General features: G+C 33.7%; 1 protein-coding gene across 1 annotated transcript; it reads left to right on the top strand.

Moving 5' to 3' along the window:
- The first annotated feature begins 4,938 nt into the window (after window positions 1-4,938).
- Window positions 4,939-7,861, top strand: LOC149797901 (uncharacterized). Its single transcript, XM_089960494.1, has one exon. The coding sequence runs from the start codon at window positions 5,414-5,416 to the stop codon at window positions 6,503-6,505; it is 1,092 nt and encodes a 363-aa protein (XP_089816620.1). The 5' UTR covers window positions 4,939-5,413; the 3' UTR covers window positions 6,506-7,861.
- The last annotated feature ends 7,583 nt before the right edge of the window (window positions 7,862-15,444 follow it).

Here is a 15,444-nt window from a genome sequence, read left to right on the forward strand (position 1 = left end):
TTCTCTAACGGCTAAAAACATAAGCCCATAAGAGTCGCCTCCCTTGCATTAAAACGACATATATTCTCGTAAATGCCTGATGTTATCAACGTAGTACAAGGAAGAAAATATCTTTCTCATTTTTGTAATCAAATGAAAATTTGTTTCGTTTTGTTATTCTAACTTATTATGATACCTCCTGTGTTCTGTTTTGCTATGTAATAGAGAGAGAGCAGGTATATTTAGATAAATCTAGCTACATTGCCTTCGTCGAATATCACGTACTGAAATAATTTTGCATATAAATGTTTACTTGTACGAAAAATATAAATTTATATCTCTAGTAGAATCATGAACTTCAACGACAGTAGAAAGTTTTTGACTTGATTCAGGATTGTCGATGCAACTCTTGCCTTAGAGAAATACCTCTCGTAACAAAATTCTGAGGGGTGAATAGGAATCACGGTACTAATTCATTTCCCGTAGTAAACCTATGCAAACACCATGATATTAAAATTTCAGTAACTTAGAAACTTTTGAGTGCTCATGATTAAACCTATAATTATCAGTATAGATGAAACCTGGATGCCAGCTTCTTTCTAAAGGAAAGGATAGGAGCCGCGACATTTCTGGACCAGCATGTGTTTGAAACACGTGCTTTCAATTCCGCACCAAAGAGTCAGGAGCTAATTTTAGTAATGAGTGTTCCAAACTGAAGACTGTTAAAGGACTCAAATTCCATCAATAAAACAATGTCTCTATTTTTTTCCACTTACATCTAGGATAAGCTCTCAAAAGATTCTTTTCCCTACAACATAACTTACATTATTAACCAATCCTGGTCAGCCTAACCCATATATACTCTATTTTAGGTTCGTCCATTTCCAGGCTGGTTCCCATTTTTCCATACCATTAGTAACGTGTAGGACATACAAATGCGACTAATAGAATCTTGTCAGACATTAAACTTGGCAGCCACGTGTATTTAAAAAGCTGGGAGATGAATCCTTTGTAAGTTCAACGATGTCTTCAACTAGACTTCATTGCCTTGTATAGTATCCTTAAAGTCTACCTTTTAAATTGTTATAATTGAAGGAATTATATATATATATATATATATATATATATATATATATATATATATATATATATATATATATATATATATATATATATATATATATATATATATATATATATATATATATATATACATACATACGCACGCACTCACGCACACACACACATACACATACATGCATACATATATACATACACACACACACATACATACATACATACATACATACATACATACATACATACATACATACATATACATACATACATACATACATACATACATACATACATACATACATACATACACATGCATGCATACATACATACATACATGTACTTAAAATAATTGTCGTTTGCTAACAAATATTGATATAGCTTTTGGGGTTTAGAATGTTCTAGAAAGAAATTTATTTACAATAATTCTGGAATTTTCCACAGAATTACTCATGTCTAGGTCAAGTGAGAATAAATATAAATATGGCACTTGATAAAAAAATAATGCATTACTGTTTTAAGATAAGTATTTGGAATCATTTGCATTTGTGTTCAGATATAAATTGAGAGGAAGTTTTTATTTAAATTATTCACTGGAATTACTAAGAGCTCCTTGACTTTAGACTAATACACTAATGTGAGATTATATTAAACTCATTCAAATACTTTCTTGTTTGCAACATCATGGTACATTAGGAAATACAAGACCATTGATACACCAGTGCAGTTAAGACTATTGATATATCAGGACATTCACGACTATTGGAATTCAGACTGTGAATCTGTCGTTTCTCTTTATTTCTGTTCCATAATTTAAGCCCTAGAGTCATAAGAGGAAATGGGGACTCGTCTGGGATCTGAATTTCCTTAAAATATTTCGGAGAAATTTAAAATTGTCTTTAAAATTTAAATACACTTTATTTCGATAACTTCTTTGTCCCTTGTAAAGAATAAAATTTCGCACCTTTTATAAATCTTTAGTGAAACCAGCAAGCGTTCAGAATGTCATCTAATGTATTGAACTTTGTCTCAAGCACCACCAGGAAGTCTATGTAAAAGGATGAATTGCCCGAGCAGGCAAAGATTATGATCTTTTTGAAGCGAAAGCGTATTTCTCAAAGCAAGAAATAAGAATATCTTGATTCAGGAGCTGGTGAGAAAGGAAATTTTGGTTGATAATTTTTTGGGATTGATTCAGAAGTCTGTCTCTAGTATTTATAGGAAATTAAAATAATTACAGTTAAAAACCAGCTGGAACTGAAATTAGGAAAGCATCAGCTTCAGAAACATGGTGGAATTAAGGAAATACAGAGAGAGAGAGAGAGAGAGAGAGAGAGAGAGAGAGAGAGAGAGAGAGAGAGAGATACATACATACATGCATGCATGCATACATACATACATACATACATACATACATACATACATACATACAGACAGACAGACAGACAGAGGGGGGAAATATAAATGAAGATGCAGAAAAAAGAAGAGAGGGTTTACAAATAAAAAGGCAGCTTGAAGAAAGGGAAATGCAATATATAGTAAAAAATTTAGAACTGAAAAGCAAAATAATTATATATAAGAAAAACATACCGCTGCCCCCCACCCCCAAAAATAATTCAGGTTTTGATATCAAGAAAAGAAGTAGATAAATACTTTCTTCGCTTTGAGAAGATTGCTGAAGACTTGAAATGGAAAAGAGAGCATTGGAATTTATTATTCTAAAGTGTACTTACTGGCAAAGCTCGTGACGTCTACAGGACACACGGTAATAATGGTATGGAAAAATGGGAACCAGCCTGAAAATGGATGAACCTAAAATAGAGTATATATCTGTTAGGCTGACCAGGATTGGTTAATAATATAAGTTATGTTTTAGGAAAAAGAGAGCTTATCCTAGTTGTAAGTGAAAAAAATAGAGACATTGTTTTATTGATGGAATTTCAGTCCTTTAACAATCTTGAGTTTGGAACACTCATTACTAAAACTAGCACCTGGCTCTTTGGTGCTGAATTGAAAGCACATGTTTCACACATATGCAGGTCCAGAAAATGTCGCGGCTCATATCCTTTCCTCTACACAGAAGCTGACATCCAGGTTTCATCTATACTGATAAATATAGGTTTGATCATGAGCACTCAAAAATGTTAAGTTATTGAATTTTTAATATCATGGTGTTTGCGTAGGTTTACTATGGGAACTGAAGTAGTACCGGAGTCCTAGACTTCATTATTGATATAACAGAGTGACGATTAAGATGTGAATTAACAATAAATATTGAAGGCCTGTGAGTTGATACATGACTTAAAAGAGTTTGACCTTGTCTCTGATAAATACAAAACAACACATCAGCTTCAAGTGACGCTATCTGGCCTTACTTATTTACTTGCCGGCTGTCATTCTGGCCAAGGGAGGCAACTTTTTATAATTCATTATACGATCTGTGAAAGAAAATAAACAGACATCGGTACATTTTTAAAGAGAGGCTCTGTATAAGTAAATAAGTGGTCTTCTTTCTTCGTCCATACCTATGTTTGTAAAACTGAAAGCCCGTTCTACTGACAAACAGCTCTGTGAAGTTTGCTTCAAGTACTCTCACGTTGTGCGATATTTAGTTATTTCCGGCTGCCCACTAATCTAAAAAGAACAGAGATTCAAATTTGCAGATGTGACTCGAACGAATATCATACGTAAATCGAAATATATACCAAGACGTTTATACAAATCTACTGAGCCGTTAAAAAGATATGACCGGTTAATTTTAAGAATTCTTGTCGATAGGCCGGGCATAGTCGCAATGTATCGTTACTAAACAATATTCAGCTAATCGCCAATACAATGGTCTACCGATTCGCTATTGCAAAATAGATTCTTCTTTAATTTTTGAAAACAAAAATCACAGAGCAACGATGGTAAGCTACAAAACAAATAATCAAAATAAAATCAGATTATGGAGAAATAGTAGTTCATAGTATATAAAGCTATCAAGCATGCAGAACCTACTCTAGGAACAGGTTTTCACTACAGGGAAACAACTCTTACTGACTGATTCGTTACATAAACGAAAACGTTTGTCAGGATATTTTAATAAAACGACAAGACCAGTACTTTTAATATGAAATCAAATTAAATCTAAATTATCTACAAACGTATTCAAATCTACCAAAACTTCGAGTTTCACTGAACCAACAAAGACCGTGCCGCTCTCGTTTAAACTGGAGTAAGCAACATCTCCAAAACTAGCTATTACTGTGTCCACAGGTAACGAGTTGACATAAATTGCGACATCGTGTGCGTTGGTCAAGTCGACTATTGTGGAAATGAAATCAAGACACTATCCCTTAAAAGAGCATTAGACAACTAACTTCTGTAAGTATCGATTTTTTGTAATACACATTTTATATTTACTAAAAACCGGTTTATTGTAAGTATCGATATTTTGTAATACACATTTTACATTTACTAAAACCGGTTTATCACAACCACTTCCATTTCCTTTTGGTTAGGTGCGCTCTTTTTTTTTCTGAGTGTAAATACCTGTTGGATTATTTGATTTGATTTCAAACCCAGTGAATCAATCTTTCCAGCATGGAAACGACCTTCCTAACAACATTGGGCAGAGTTTGCTGCGGGATCGGTACCAATCATTTATCAAATACTTATCAACGGATTCTGTCCAACCTGTTTTTCGTGAATAGTTGATAAACCTTCCAGGAGGTCAATCACCCCATTATGTTGATGATGATAAAAATGTTTGTACATGGACTGTTCAGTATAAATGTATATGCAACATGTGATAAAAAAGTTACAAATTGAATTACAATAGCCCAGTCAGTATTTATCAGGTAAACGCGCATGACTCGATTATTTTGTTCTTGAATACTATCTCCTAGTACTTGAACTATTATATATTCGGAGGTTCACGAATGAGTTACATTTTCTTGCGAAATCAGATGAAATGTATGAGAAATCTGGAATCTATTTCGAAACTAGTTATTGATATGCCCTGATTCTAGTGCAAGAATTCTCTGAATATTTCTATTGCAATATTCAGTTGCCGGCCTTAGTAGCGCATACTTGTTTTAAATAGACAATGAAAGTTCTTGGATTTAAAAAAATAGGTTCGATTTGGCACCATTACCTTTGCTCACACATTGATATGAATAACCTTAACGGAGCAGTATATGCTAAAGATCAACCTCTGGCCATCATTACGATAGCCATACCTAGAAACTGGTCTTCAGAGCATGAGGCAAAAAGTCTGCGATTCAACCAGTGGTCGATTATTAACAAAAGTAGATCTTAAGACGTTTTCTCAAGCTGTCCAAATCAGGGCAACTACCTTTACCTCTGGAAACAAATGGAAGCTACGATTGCTGTAGGAAAATTGGGAGGTGTAGCAGAGAGGTCACCGGTTGTGTACTCGGCTAATTTAAAGGAAGATATGCTACTTAGGAAGAAACTTCAGGTCCTGAGTCGATCTGAAAAAGGTGTCATCCACAGGATTAAAGTTGAACAGAAGGTTATCTTCAGAAGATTCCAAAACAAACTTTTCCGTTCAAAATTGTCTTATGCGAAACTACTGGGCAACAAGGAGGAGGAAAGGGCATTAAGACAAAAATACATAGGAGGTCTTAATTCTAGTTGTCTAGATTCTGAGGAAGACTACGGATTTTTGGAGAAATTGGAACGTCGTCCATGCACAGCCACACATGGTGAACGAAAAACAATGGAACAGATGCCAAATAGTGCGAAGATGCGGGCTTCTATCTTAAATAGTGACGTGGAACCCATTGGTGGTGATCTTTCTAAAGTAGATACTGTTTTAGTACCAAGAGGACGAAGTTATTCGATAGATTATGGAAAATTGGATGATGTTTATCAAGAGGCAGGTTCACCATTTGTTTCCCATTTAGAAGAAATTCGTCCAGTCACAACTGCTGGAATCAGTAAACGGTCTTCGGCTAAAAAACTGGTTCATTTACAAGAACGAGGCAAATCGGCTGATGCAAACATTGCAAAGTTAGGTAAAGATATTTCGGACACGTCAAAGAAGACACACACAGCTGGTGAAAAACATTCTACAAAAGAAGATTCTACTGAGAAGCAACATAGAACGTCAGTTTCCCGGAAGATGCAAAGGCGACCTTCTTCATTCTTCGAGGACACCAAGCCAATAGATATAATAGCATTGCGTCTATACGAAACAAAGGTTAGGAGTTTAAATTTTGCCGATCAAGTGAAAACGTTTTGTGAAGAGCTTGAGCAACTGGACACTGGAGAAAAACTAGTAAAAGATTACTACACGATTCGAATTCAGAGTTCCCTTGAAAAGAGGAGACAAGAACCACTTGTATCGCTTCCGGGAACGCCAGAAGAAGAGCACAGACGCGCTATTGGAAACATCAATGTAAAGAGTCTAACTGTTCCAAAGCTGGTGTTATATAACTAACGAGTTTGACATACATTTATATGATATCATGAGAATCATATACGATGACCTCATTAGTGTATGTAACCACGTGATATCACAGTGCTGACAAATCGGAGGCAAAGTCTTCGCCTGTTAAATTAAATTGATAACACGTGACATTTTGCACAAGTATAAATATCAGGTACAGTTTTTATGTATTAGCAATTTAACTTGTCAAGGGGATGTTTGATGAGTGGTTTCTTTTAAGAATGCATTGCAAGGATGGACATAACTTTAAAAATTAATTGTGTGTGATGACATGCACTTGCCATCAAATAGTTGTAAATTATCCCAAGAAATAGCATTGGACTTTTAGCGTAACTTTAATTGACAATAACTCTTTAAAAATGTAAACATTACTACATTAAGCTACATTGCGTCATTGAAAAATCTGGAACGTATATTAATTAATTACATACAGAATGAATAATCCCTCTAGGCACCTTACTAATCTGACAATTTGTAAGCGACTTTTACTCTCTGTATTCATGTGTACCGGAAGTAGGCCAAGTCTTAAAGTCAGTCTCTATAGAGGGTTTCTAATCGTAGCGCCTAAAATTACCTCCCTTCGCTCCACAAAAAATTTCCAGTTCCGGATGGTTCACCGTTCTACACTTGGTTAGCGAAACATAAAGTCAAGAAAAGAAGGAATCTTAGCTGTACTACATACAGATCATTATGGTTAAACCAATGAATCGATTATATATGTCAAATATATTTTGTTCATACTAGGATAATAATTATAGATATTAAATCAGATAATTAGATTCAGAGTCCATACTTACATTATATCAGATAATTAAATAATATTTACTTTCCATACTTAAATGATATCAAATAATTAAATTAAATACACTGTCCATACCTGATAATATAGATTCATTATCCATAATTTCAGATACATTTGTTGGAACATTTCACTTTTCCCTCCGATTTTAAACATTTATTGCACATTTTTGGCTATATAACTTTAACGAAAACAATCTCAACAATTTGAATTCTTCATATGTTGATATATCCTTCTTTCTCAGTTACTTTCGCAAGGCTAATAGTTCGATTATAGCACGAGTTAAGAAAGTTATAACACAAGTTCGATAAGAAAATTATAACACGAATTCGATACGTCAGCTGATTTGATATGCTGAATATTTTAAACCAGAAATTATTTTTTTAAAAATGGAACACAGTATTTTAATATATTCAGAGGAACTTAACAAAGCAAAAATTACATTAGCTATCATAACGATAAAGGAGTGTAATTAATGCAGACGGGGTATTTATTCACATTTGTGTGTAAATGTCGTACAATATTCAGATTAAATAACATGCCAATGACGTGTTGTTTGTTTCATTTTCTTTTTGTCTTTTGAAACATCACGTATCGGACGGTACATGCAATAACTTTCAGCATGATTTTTCTTTGCTTATGCTGACACGTAATATCTCTCAAATTTGCTGGGGTCTTTAGACAACATTTCTGATTGCCACCAGCAAATTCATATAGAACAGCCTTCTTGAAATTAGTTTAGTTCTGTTTAACTTTCCTTGTATCAAATATGTAAGTTTTAAGGATCCAATTATTTCACAGATTCCGTCCTATTACTTTGGTTTGCCTTTTAAATCAATATTGATTAACGTGACCGGATGTGAAATTGCAAACAGTATGATTTTTAAAAAAGAGACTGCTTGTAAGAACATGCTCTAAAAGTCAATAATAAATTGATGCTTACAAATATTCATATTTGTTGTCTTTATCTATCAGTCACTCTTTCTATCTTAGCATCATTGTATACTCGTTTTTACCAGAAGTATGTTTATGTAATATACGTATGGGGAACACACATTCATTCGAGGATATACATACCCATGCACCAGATGAAATGAGACAGACAGACAAACATACAGGCAGATAGGTGAGAGCCACACATGTCATATACATGCACAGTGTGTCTAACATCGATATTTCTCCAAATTTTATACTCTAAAATTTCCAACGTTCAAGGAAATAAAATTAAAATAATCATCAAGGAGACTCGTATGTGCGCCTGTCTGTTCAAGAGTGGTTTACACTTGTGCATTTTGAAAAAACTCAAGTTATTTCATGAAAAATATAATGAACATTATTAGAAAAGCAACAGTCTTAATTAATAATAAAAGAACCTTAAGAAGTTATAATTTTTTTCTCGTTTGTCGTTCAACCTCCATTAGCTGCTATGATTGAAGCTGTATAAAATAAACATATTTTCATTATTCTTCAAGCGAGATAAATTGCAAGAACTTTTTACGCAGCAATACACTTTCGCACAATCAAATAATACAAACTAGAGAATAAGGTAGTAATGAAAAGATAACGAAGTTCTGAAATGGGCAGAGAATATTTATTTGAAACTGGGAGCAGCGCAAGTTAGTGAAAAAAAAATAAAAGATGTAAAAACATTTGATCAAATATTGATAGATTTTCTTTTTAAGATAGTGAGATATCGATCCTGTTTGCATAATGTGAGCGGTCTGTCACATTTTCTTGATCTACATCTACCATCTTAATTGATTGAACAATCCGGAAGTGAATTGCACCGTGATGCCCTCTGGTGTTTTCATGGGGAGATAATAACCGTCAAATCCCCTATAGGAGTAATATTTATTCCTATCTATCTATCTATCTATCTATCTATCTATCTATCTGTCTATCTATCTATCTATCTGTCTGTCTGTCTGTCTGTCCCTCTCTCTCTCTCTCTCCCTCTCTCTCTCTCTCTCTCTCTCTCTCTCTCTCTCTCTCTCTCTCTCTCTCTCTCTCTCTATATATATATATATATATATATATATGCCTTCAGATGAATCAGACGTGTTTCAGTTCCTTGACTTGACCGTCTTAGGAGCTATATATCATTTTATGTGGTCATATGAATTAGAAGTGTTTCAACTCATTAGTATATCGTATAGGACCATAATATCTATAGTTTTAGGACCATATCATCTCATGTGTCAGGTTCAAAGTATCTCTAGCAATACCGTAGTATCTCTAGTTTTTGGTCCTTAGTATCTCTAATAATACCGCAGTATCTCGAGGTTGTGGTCCTTACTATCTCTAATAATACCGCAGTATCTCGAGGTTGTGGTCCTTACTATCTATACTAATACCGCAGTATCTCGAGGTTGTGGTCCTTACTATTTATACTAATACCGCAGTATCTCGAGGTTGTGGTCCTTACTATCTATACTAATACCGCAGTATCTCGAGGTTGTGGTCCTTACTACCTATACTAATACCGCAGTATTTCGAGGTTGTGGTCCTTACTATCAATACTAATACTGTAGTATCTCAAGGTTTTTGTCCTTTGTATCTATATTAATCCGTAGTATCTCATGTTGTTGTTTCCTTATTATCTCTGAGAATACCATATTATTTCGAGGATTTGGTCCATAGTACCTATATTAACACAGTAGTATCTCGATGTTATGGTCCTTACTATCTAGACTAATACCGTTGTATCTCAAGGTTCTGGTCTTTAGTATCTCTAATAATACCGTAGTATCTATTATCTCTAATAATACAGTAGTATCTAATGTTTATGGTCCTTATCATCTCTAATATAACCTTAGTGTCTCAAGTTTTTGGTCCTTGTTATTTCTAATGATACCATTGTATCTCGAGTTTTGGTCCTTAGGATCTATATTAATACCGTACCATCTTGATGTTTTGGTCCTTAGTATCCATACTAATACCAAGGTTTTGGTCCTTATTATCTCTAATGATACCGTTGTATCTCGAGTTTTGGTCCTTAGTATCTATATTAATACCATAGAATCTTGATGTTTTGGTCCTTAGTATCCATACTAATACCAAGTTTTTGGCTCTTATTATCTCTAATGATACCGTTGTATCTCGAGTTTTGGTCCTTAGTATCTATATTAATACCATAGAATATTGATGTTTTGGCCCATATTATCCATACTAATAACGTAGCATCTCAACGTTTTGGTCCTTAGTATTTATATTAATACCGTAGTATCTCAGGGTTTTTGGTCCTTATTATCTATATTAACACCTTAGTATCTCAAATTCTTGGTTCTTAGTATATGTTCTATTCAACCACAGCACTATGGCGAAGTTAAAAGTCATTTACAATAATGGGGTAAGTGTCGGATTTCCAAATATCGTAGCTCAGGTTTCGTATCTTGTAGCATGAAAATAAACAAATAAATTCTGTGTAAACATTTTAATGCACAGGACAGACTCGTTTTTGTTGACATCCGACCTCGCCATTGTCTTGTTTGGAATATAAAATAATGGAGAAGAGAAATTTTATCTTTGACAGTTTACCGAAGAAAAATTTCGATCTGGGACGTTGTGTATATTACATAGAGGTTAATACATGACTTTAACTTTACCATCCACTGAATCAGTCAATACTCCAATATCGGACTGATGGCTTTAGTCCAAGACTCCAATAAAAATCAAGTTGCTCGTATTGCTTCAGACCGTCGCTATATTTCCTAGGAAAACAAAACAATCCCACCTCCACAATCCAAAAATTATAGTCATTACCTTAAATTATCAACTATGTAATAACTATATGTGATAAAAGAAATAAACCTACAGAGCAATTGCTTAACATTACTAAATCACTTGAACTAGTTCTAATACCAATATCTGCATTTTAAACTAAACAATATTTCAAAAGCAAAGAGCAATGCATGAATTAGTTTCCTTATGGAACTTGGTGAAAATAAACAGTAGCCATGCAGTCATCAAATTATACATGCGTAAAATGTAGCTTCCTTAACCAATAGGTTTTTCCCTTACACTTTTTATTCTTTCTGACATCCATGACCTCTCCGCTGGCCTAAGTGGTTGGAACGTTGGATGAGAGAGGTCGAGGGTTCGAACCACGGCTGAGTCATACCAAAGACTTATAAAATGGTACTAGCAGCCTCGCCCTTGGCGCTCAGTATTAAAATGTTTGTGCTAGGACTGGTGTCATGATATTATGGCTGGTTGGGACATGATAATGCATTTCTGTGGAGTGATGCCCCAGTGCTAGGTATCTTTTTAGCACTGCCACCCTGTAGACACCGTAGAGTATGACTACAATCGTTATAAAGACCTTAAAATCCAAAACACGCGCGCGAGCACACACACAAACACACGCATACACACACGCACGCACGCACGAGCGCGCGCAGACACTGGTCGTCCTGCTTTGGAAAGCTGAACCGGAAATAGTGTGGTTCTCACGTTCATTTCTGTATATCAGGATCATATTTCATGATGGAATAATATTGTGAAACAGTAGCAAATATTACAAACTTCAGAAAGTTGCGCAGACAGTGACAGTATTTTTTGGTTGCTTGTTTCAATGCATTATTTTATAACACAACTTTGTGACAGCATATATTCATATTGTGTTGTTAACTTGCGTCCATGATTGTAAGTTGTAAACATAATTGTTACATAGCAAGAGTTCAAGGTCAGTCTTATTTACAGCTAGACTATGTTTTTCCGTTGGAAATCTTCACAATCTATTACGTTGTAGGTCAGGTAAAAACGTGTTTAAATAGGGATTGGTTAAACAACAAATCATTCCTATTTTAGATCGGTCTGTCCGATATAAAACGAGAGGAATTGTTTATTTAAAATATTCATCTGAATGGCTCAATCAATGGATTTATACACACTACTTTGGATTATTGAAAACGCATTCAAAGATAGTCTGCATTGCATTATTGTGTTATATTGTGACATTCAAGACTATTTACTCTAATCGGGAAAAAATATAAGTTTTCGACTTTTGATTGGACATTTATGATTTTCCGGGTTTTAATTCATAATAATCTAAGCATGTCTTGAAGTTTCACTTTGTATTCTAGATAAATAAGTTGCTGTTAATTTTACTTCATTTTTTTATATTTCACTTTCTTTCTGTTATATAAGATCTAGAGCCATAACAAGTTATTCTATCAGCGGTACAAGTATAACATTGGACAAGTTATTATATCAGCGATTCAAGTATAACATTGGATCTATCAGCGATACAAGTATAACATTGGACAAGTTATTATATCAGCGATACAAGTATAACATTGGACAAGTTATTATATCAGCGATACAAGTATAACATTAGACAAGTTATTCTATCAGCGATACAAGTATAACATTGGACAATCATTAATTCCGGTGATACTTATATAATGCGGCAAACTTGTCGTCATATGCAAAAATGTAAGGCGGTACTAGTCGTTTAACTGGAGAAAGTATAGATTTTTTTTATTTGTTTGTTTAATATTTCTTTGTTACATATGATCTACTCAGCTCTGTCATTAATCAGCCATGGCATACAAGGCAGTCAATTATACTGAAATGAAATCTTGTCTTAATTAGGAATAGAATACAGATGAATTTACACAGTATTCATGTATGATATGGATTATGTCTCTGTCTCTCTCTTTCATGATTGTGCACAGATATAGACACACAATGAAATTAACTGTCACAACTTCAAAACCATGCGTACCAAATATACTCGTCACTAAAGTTCGTCGTTTATTTCATTCTATTAATTATTCATTTCGATTTCAACTGAAGGATTATTCTGTTTAATTTACACAGTTCAACGTTAAATGCATGTAACATTTTCAAAAATCTATTTAACATGTGGTGAGACAGATTTGATGACAAATGTTTTCTTTTCAAATTTAGCACAACTAACATCGACTTAACTGTCAGGTTCATTTCCCTCAACGACATTCACTGGAGCTTAAAAAAGAAACAAAATATGATTTGATTCAAAACATTTAATGAAATTGTGAAGAATGCAAAAAAGTTTCGAAATTGATACAGTTTTGTTATCTCCTATGTGAAGATGAACAATTAAAAATATAAAGCAACAAGTTCCCAAATTATTATTTTTTTAATCACGCAATGCACGCATTACCAAGAACATCACACACACACACACACACACACACACACACACACACACACACACACACACACACACACACACACAATGTACGCACAACAACGAAAACAAGACGAAAAAACTAGAATCCGACATATACCTATATAATCGTCTAGACTTCGGACAAAAACTACTGAAACAAACTCCTTTACAGGATTCAAATGGGTGAACAAATAACAGAGTATATACGGGTTTGGTGGTCCATAATTGGTCAATAATGAAAAGTAAAATTTTAGTAAAAATATCTTTTGAGAGCTTATCCTATCTGTATTTTTTTTAAATATTGACAAAATTCCAGTTTTGCAATTTTAGTATTTTTACATACTTCACGTATGAGCAGTACTCAATAATGAAAGTGGCACCTAATTCATTTGCTACAGAATCAATAACATGTTTTTCATGCACATGTAGCTAAACAAAATGCCGCGGCTCATATGGTGTTCTCCCCACAGAAGCTTGCACCAAGGTTAGTTATGCATGGAGAAATATAGGTCTCATCATCAGCAAACGCAAATTTTAAGTTATTGAATTTTTAATATGATTGTGTTTCCATATGTTTACCATTGGAGCTGAATTAGTACCGTGAGTCATACAATAGTTACCGGTCAACTCTGAAAATAGTTTGGCAGGCTGTGTCAGTGAATGGTGTACACGAAATTATCCTTTGTATAATATATAAATCTCAACGTAAGCTGGGTTTCATTGCCGAGTACAGCTTTAAATACGGTGTATGATTTTAACCACCGTGATGTCGGTCTCTATCTACTTTCTATGAATACATGCAGGCGCCCTCATATTATTTGAACCGTGCGCGCAGCGTAATTTAAACAAAAGAAATGACAAGGAAAAAAAGAAAAACTGAATACGAAAAACTCGTTTGTTTTTTCTTTCCAAATTGTAAACGAGTACGCTTCTGGTATTTAGATTAACAATTGGTAGTTATGGATGGTAACAACTAGTATTTTCGTAAATACTGGAATTTAGACTAACTACCGGTACTAGGATTTCGAATTACTACTAGTATTTCAAATAGCAGCTGGTATTTATAGTAACAACTGGCACGTAGAGTTCTTTATGGAAGATAAGTCTCATATACCAACAGGTAATAATTAAAACGTGCAGAGAAACTCCAGTGATATATTTAAAAGGTCTAAAATATATTCTGCGGAAATAGTAATAGAGAACTACATACCAAATTGTTTCCTTAAGGGATATTCAAATACCCATATTAAAGCAGTAACATAATGTCATCAAATTAAATTCTGAAATAGGCACATACCAGATTTTCTGAGGAAACAGTAATTGAGAATATCATATAAAAAGTATTTTTTAAAGGAAACGTTCTGATAACCATATGCAGAAGTACCAATCCTAATTCCGCACAAACCTGCTATATTGCAAGAGCTAACAGTTAAGAGAATCGTATATCCAATTACTCTCAAGGAAACTCTTTAAAACAAACAAACAACTACAACAATAATACAAACCCATTTATATAATAAATCTTATCCACACATACAACTAACGAAACTATGGGAATAAACAATTATATTTCCCAACGGTAACGTAATGAACAACATAGGAAACTCAGTGATAAAATTTTTATAAAACAGTAGTTTTCATTATCAAACTCAACGTATATATATATATATATATATATATATATATATATATATATATATATATATATATATATATATATATATATATATATATATATATGGATGGATGGACGGACAGACAGACAGATAGATAGATAGATAGAGAGATAGATAGATAGATAAATAGATAGATAGATAGATTGTGATTTCAGTTCATAGACTGCATATATTTTATTATCACTTTGTATAGGATCAGAAAATAAAATAAGTCCCATTTCTTGAGCTGGCAAGTCCTTGAAATTATTTCCATTAGGATCTGCATGAAACATTGTTCAAAGGTTAAAAATATCAAGAT

Source organism: Sinohyriopsis cumingii, chromosome 6 (genome assembly GCF_028554795.1).
Source record: "Sinohyriopsis cumingii isolate HCF-2022 chromosome 6, ASM2855479v2, whole genome shotgun sequence".
NCBI lineage: Eukaryota > Metazoa > Mollusca > Bivalvia > Unionida > Unionidae > Sinohyriopsis > Sinohyriopsis cumingii.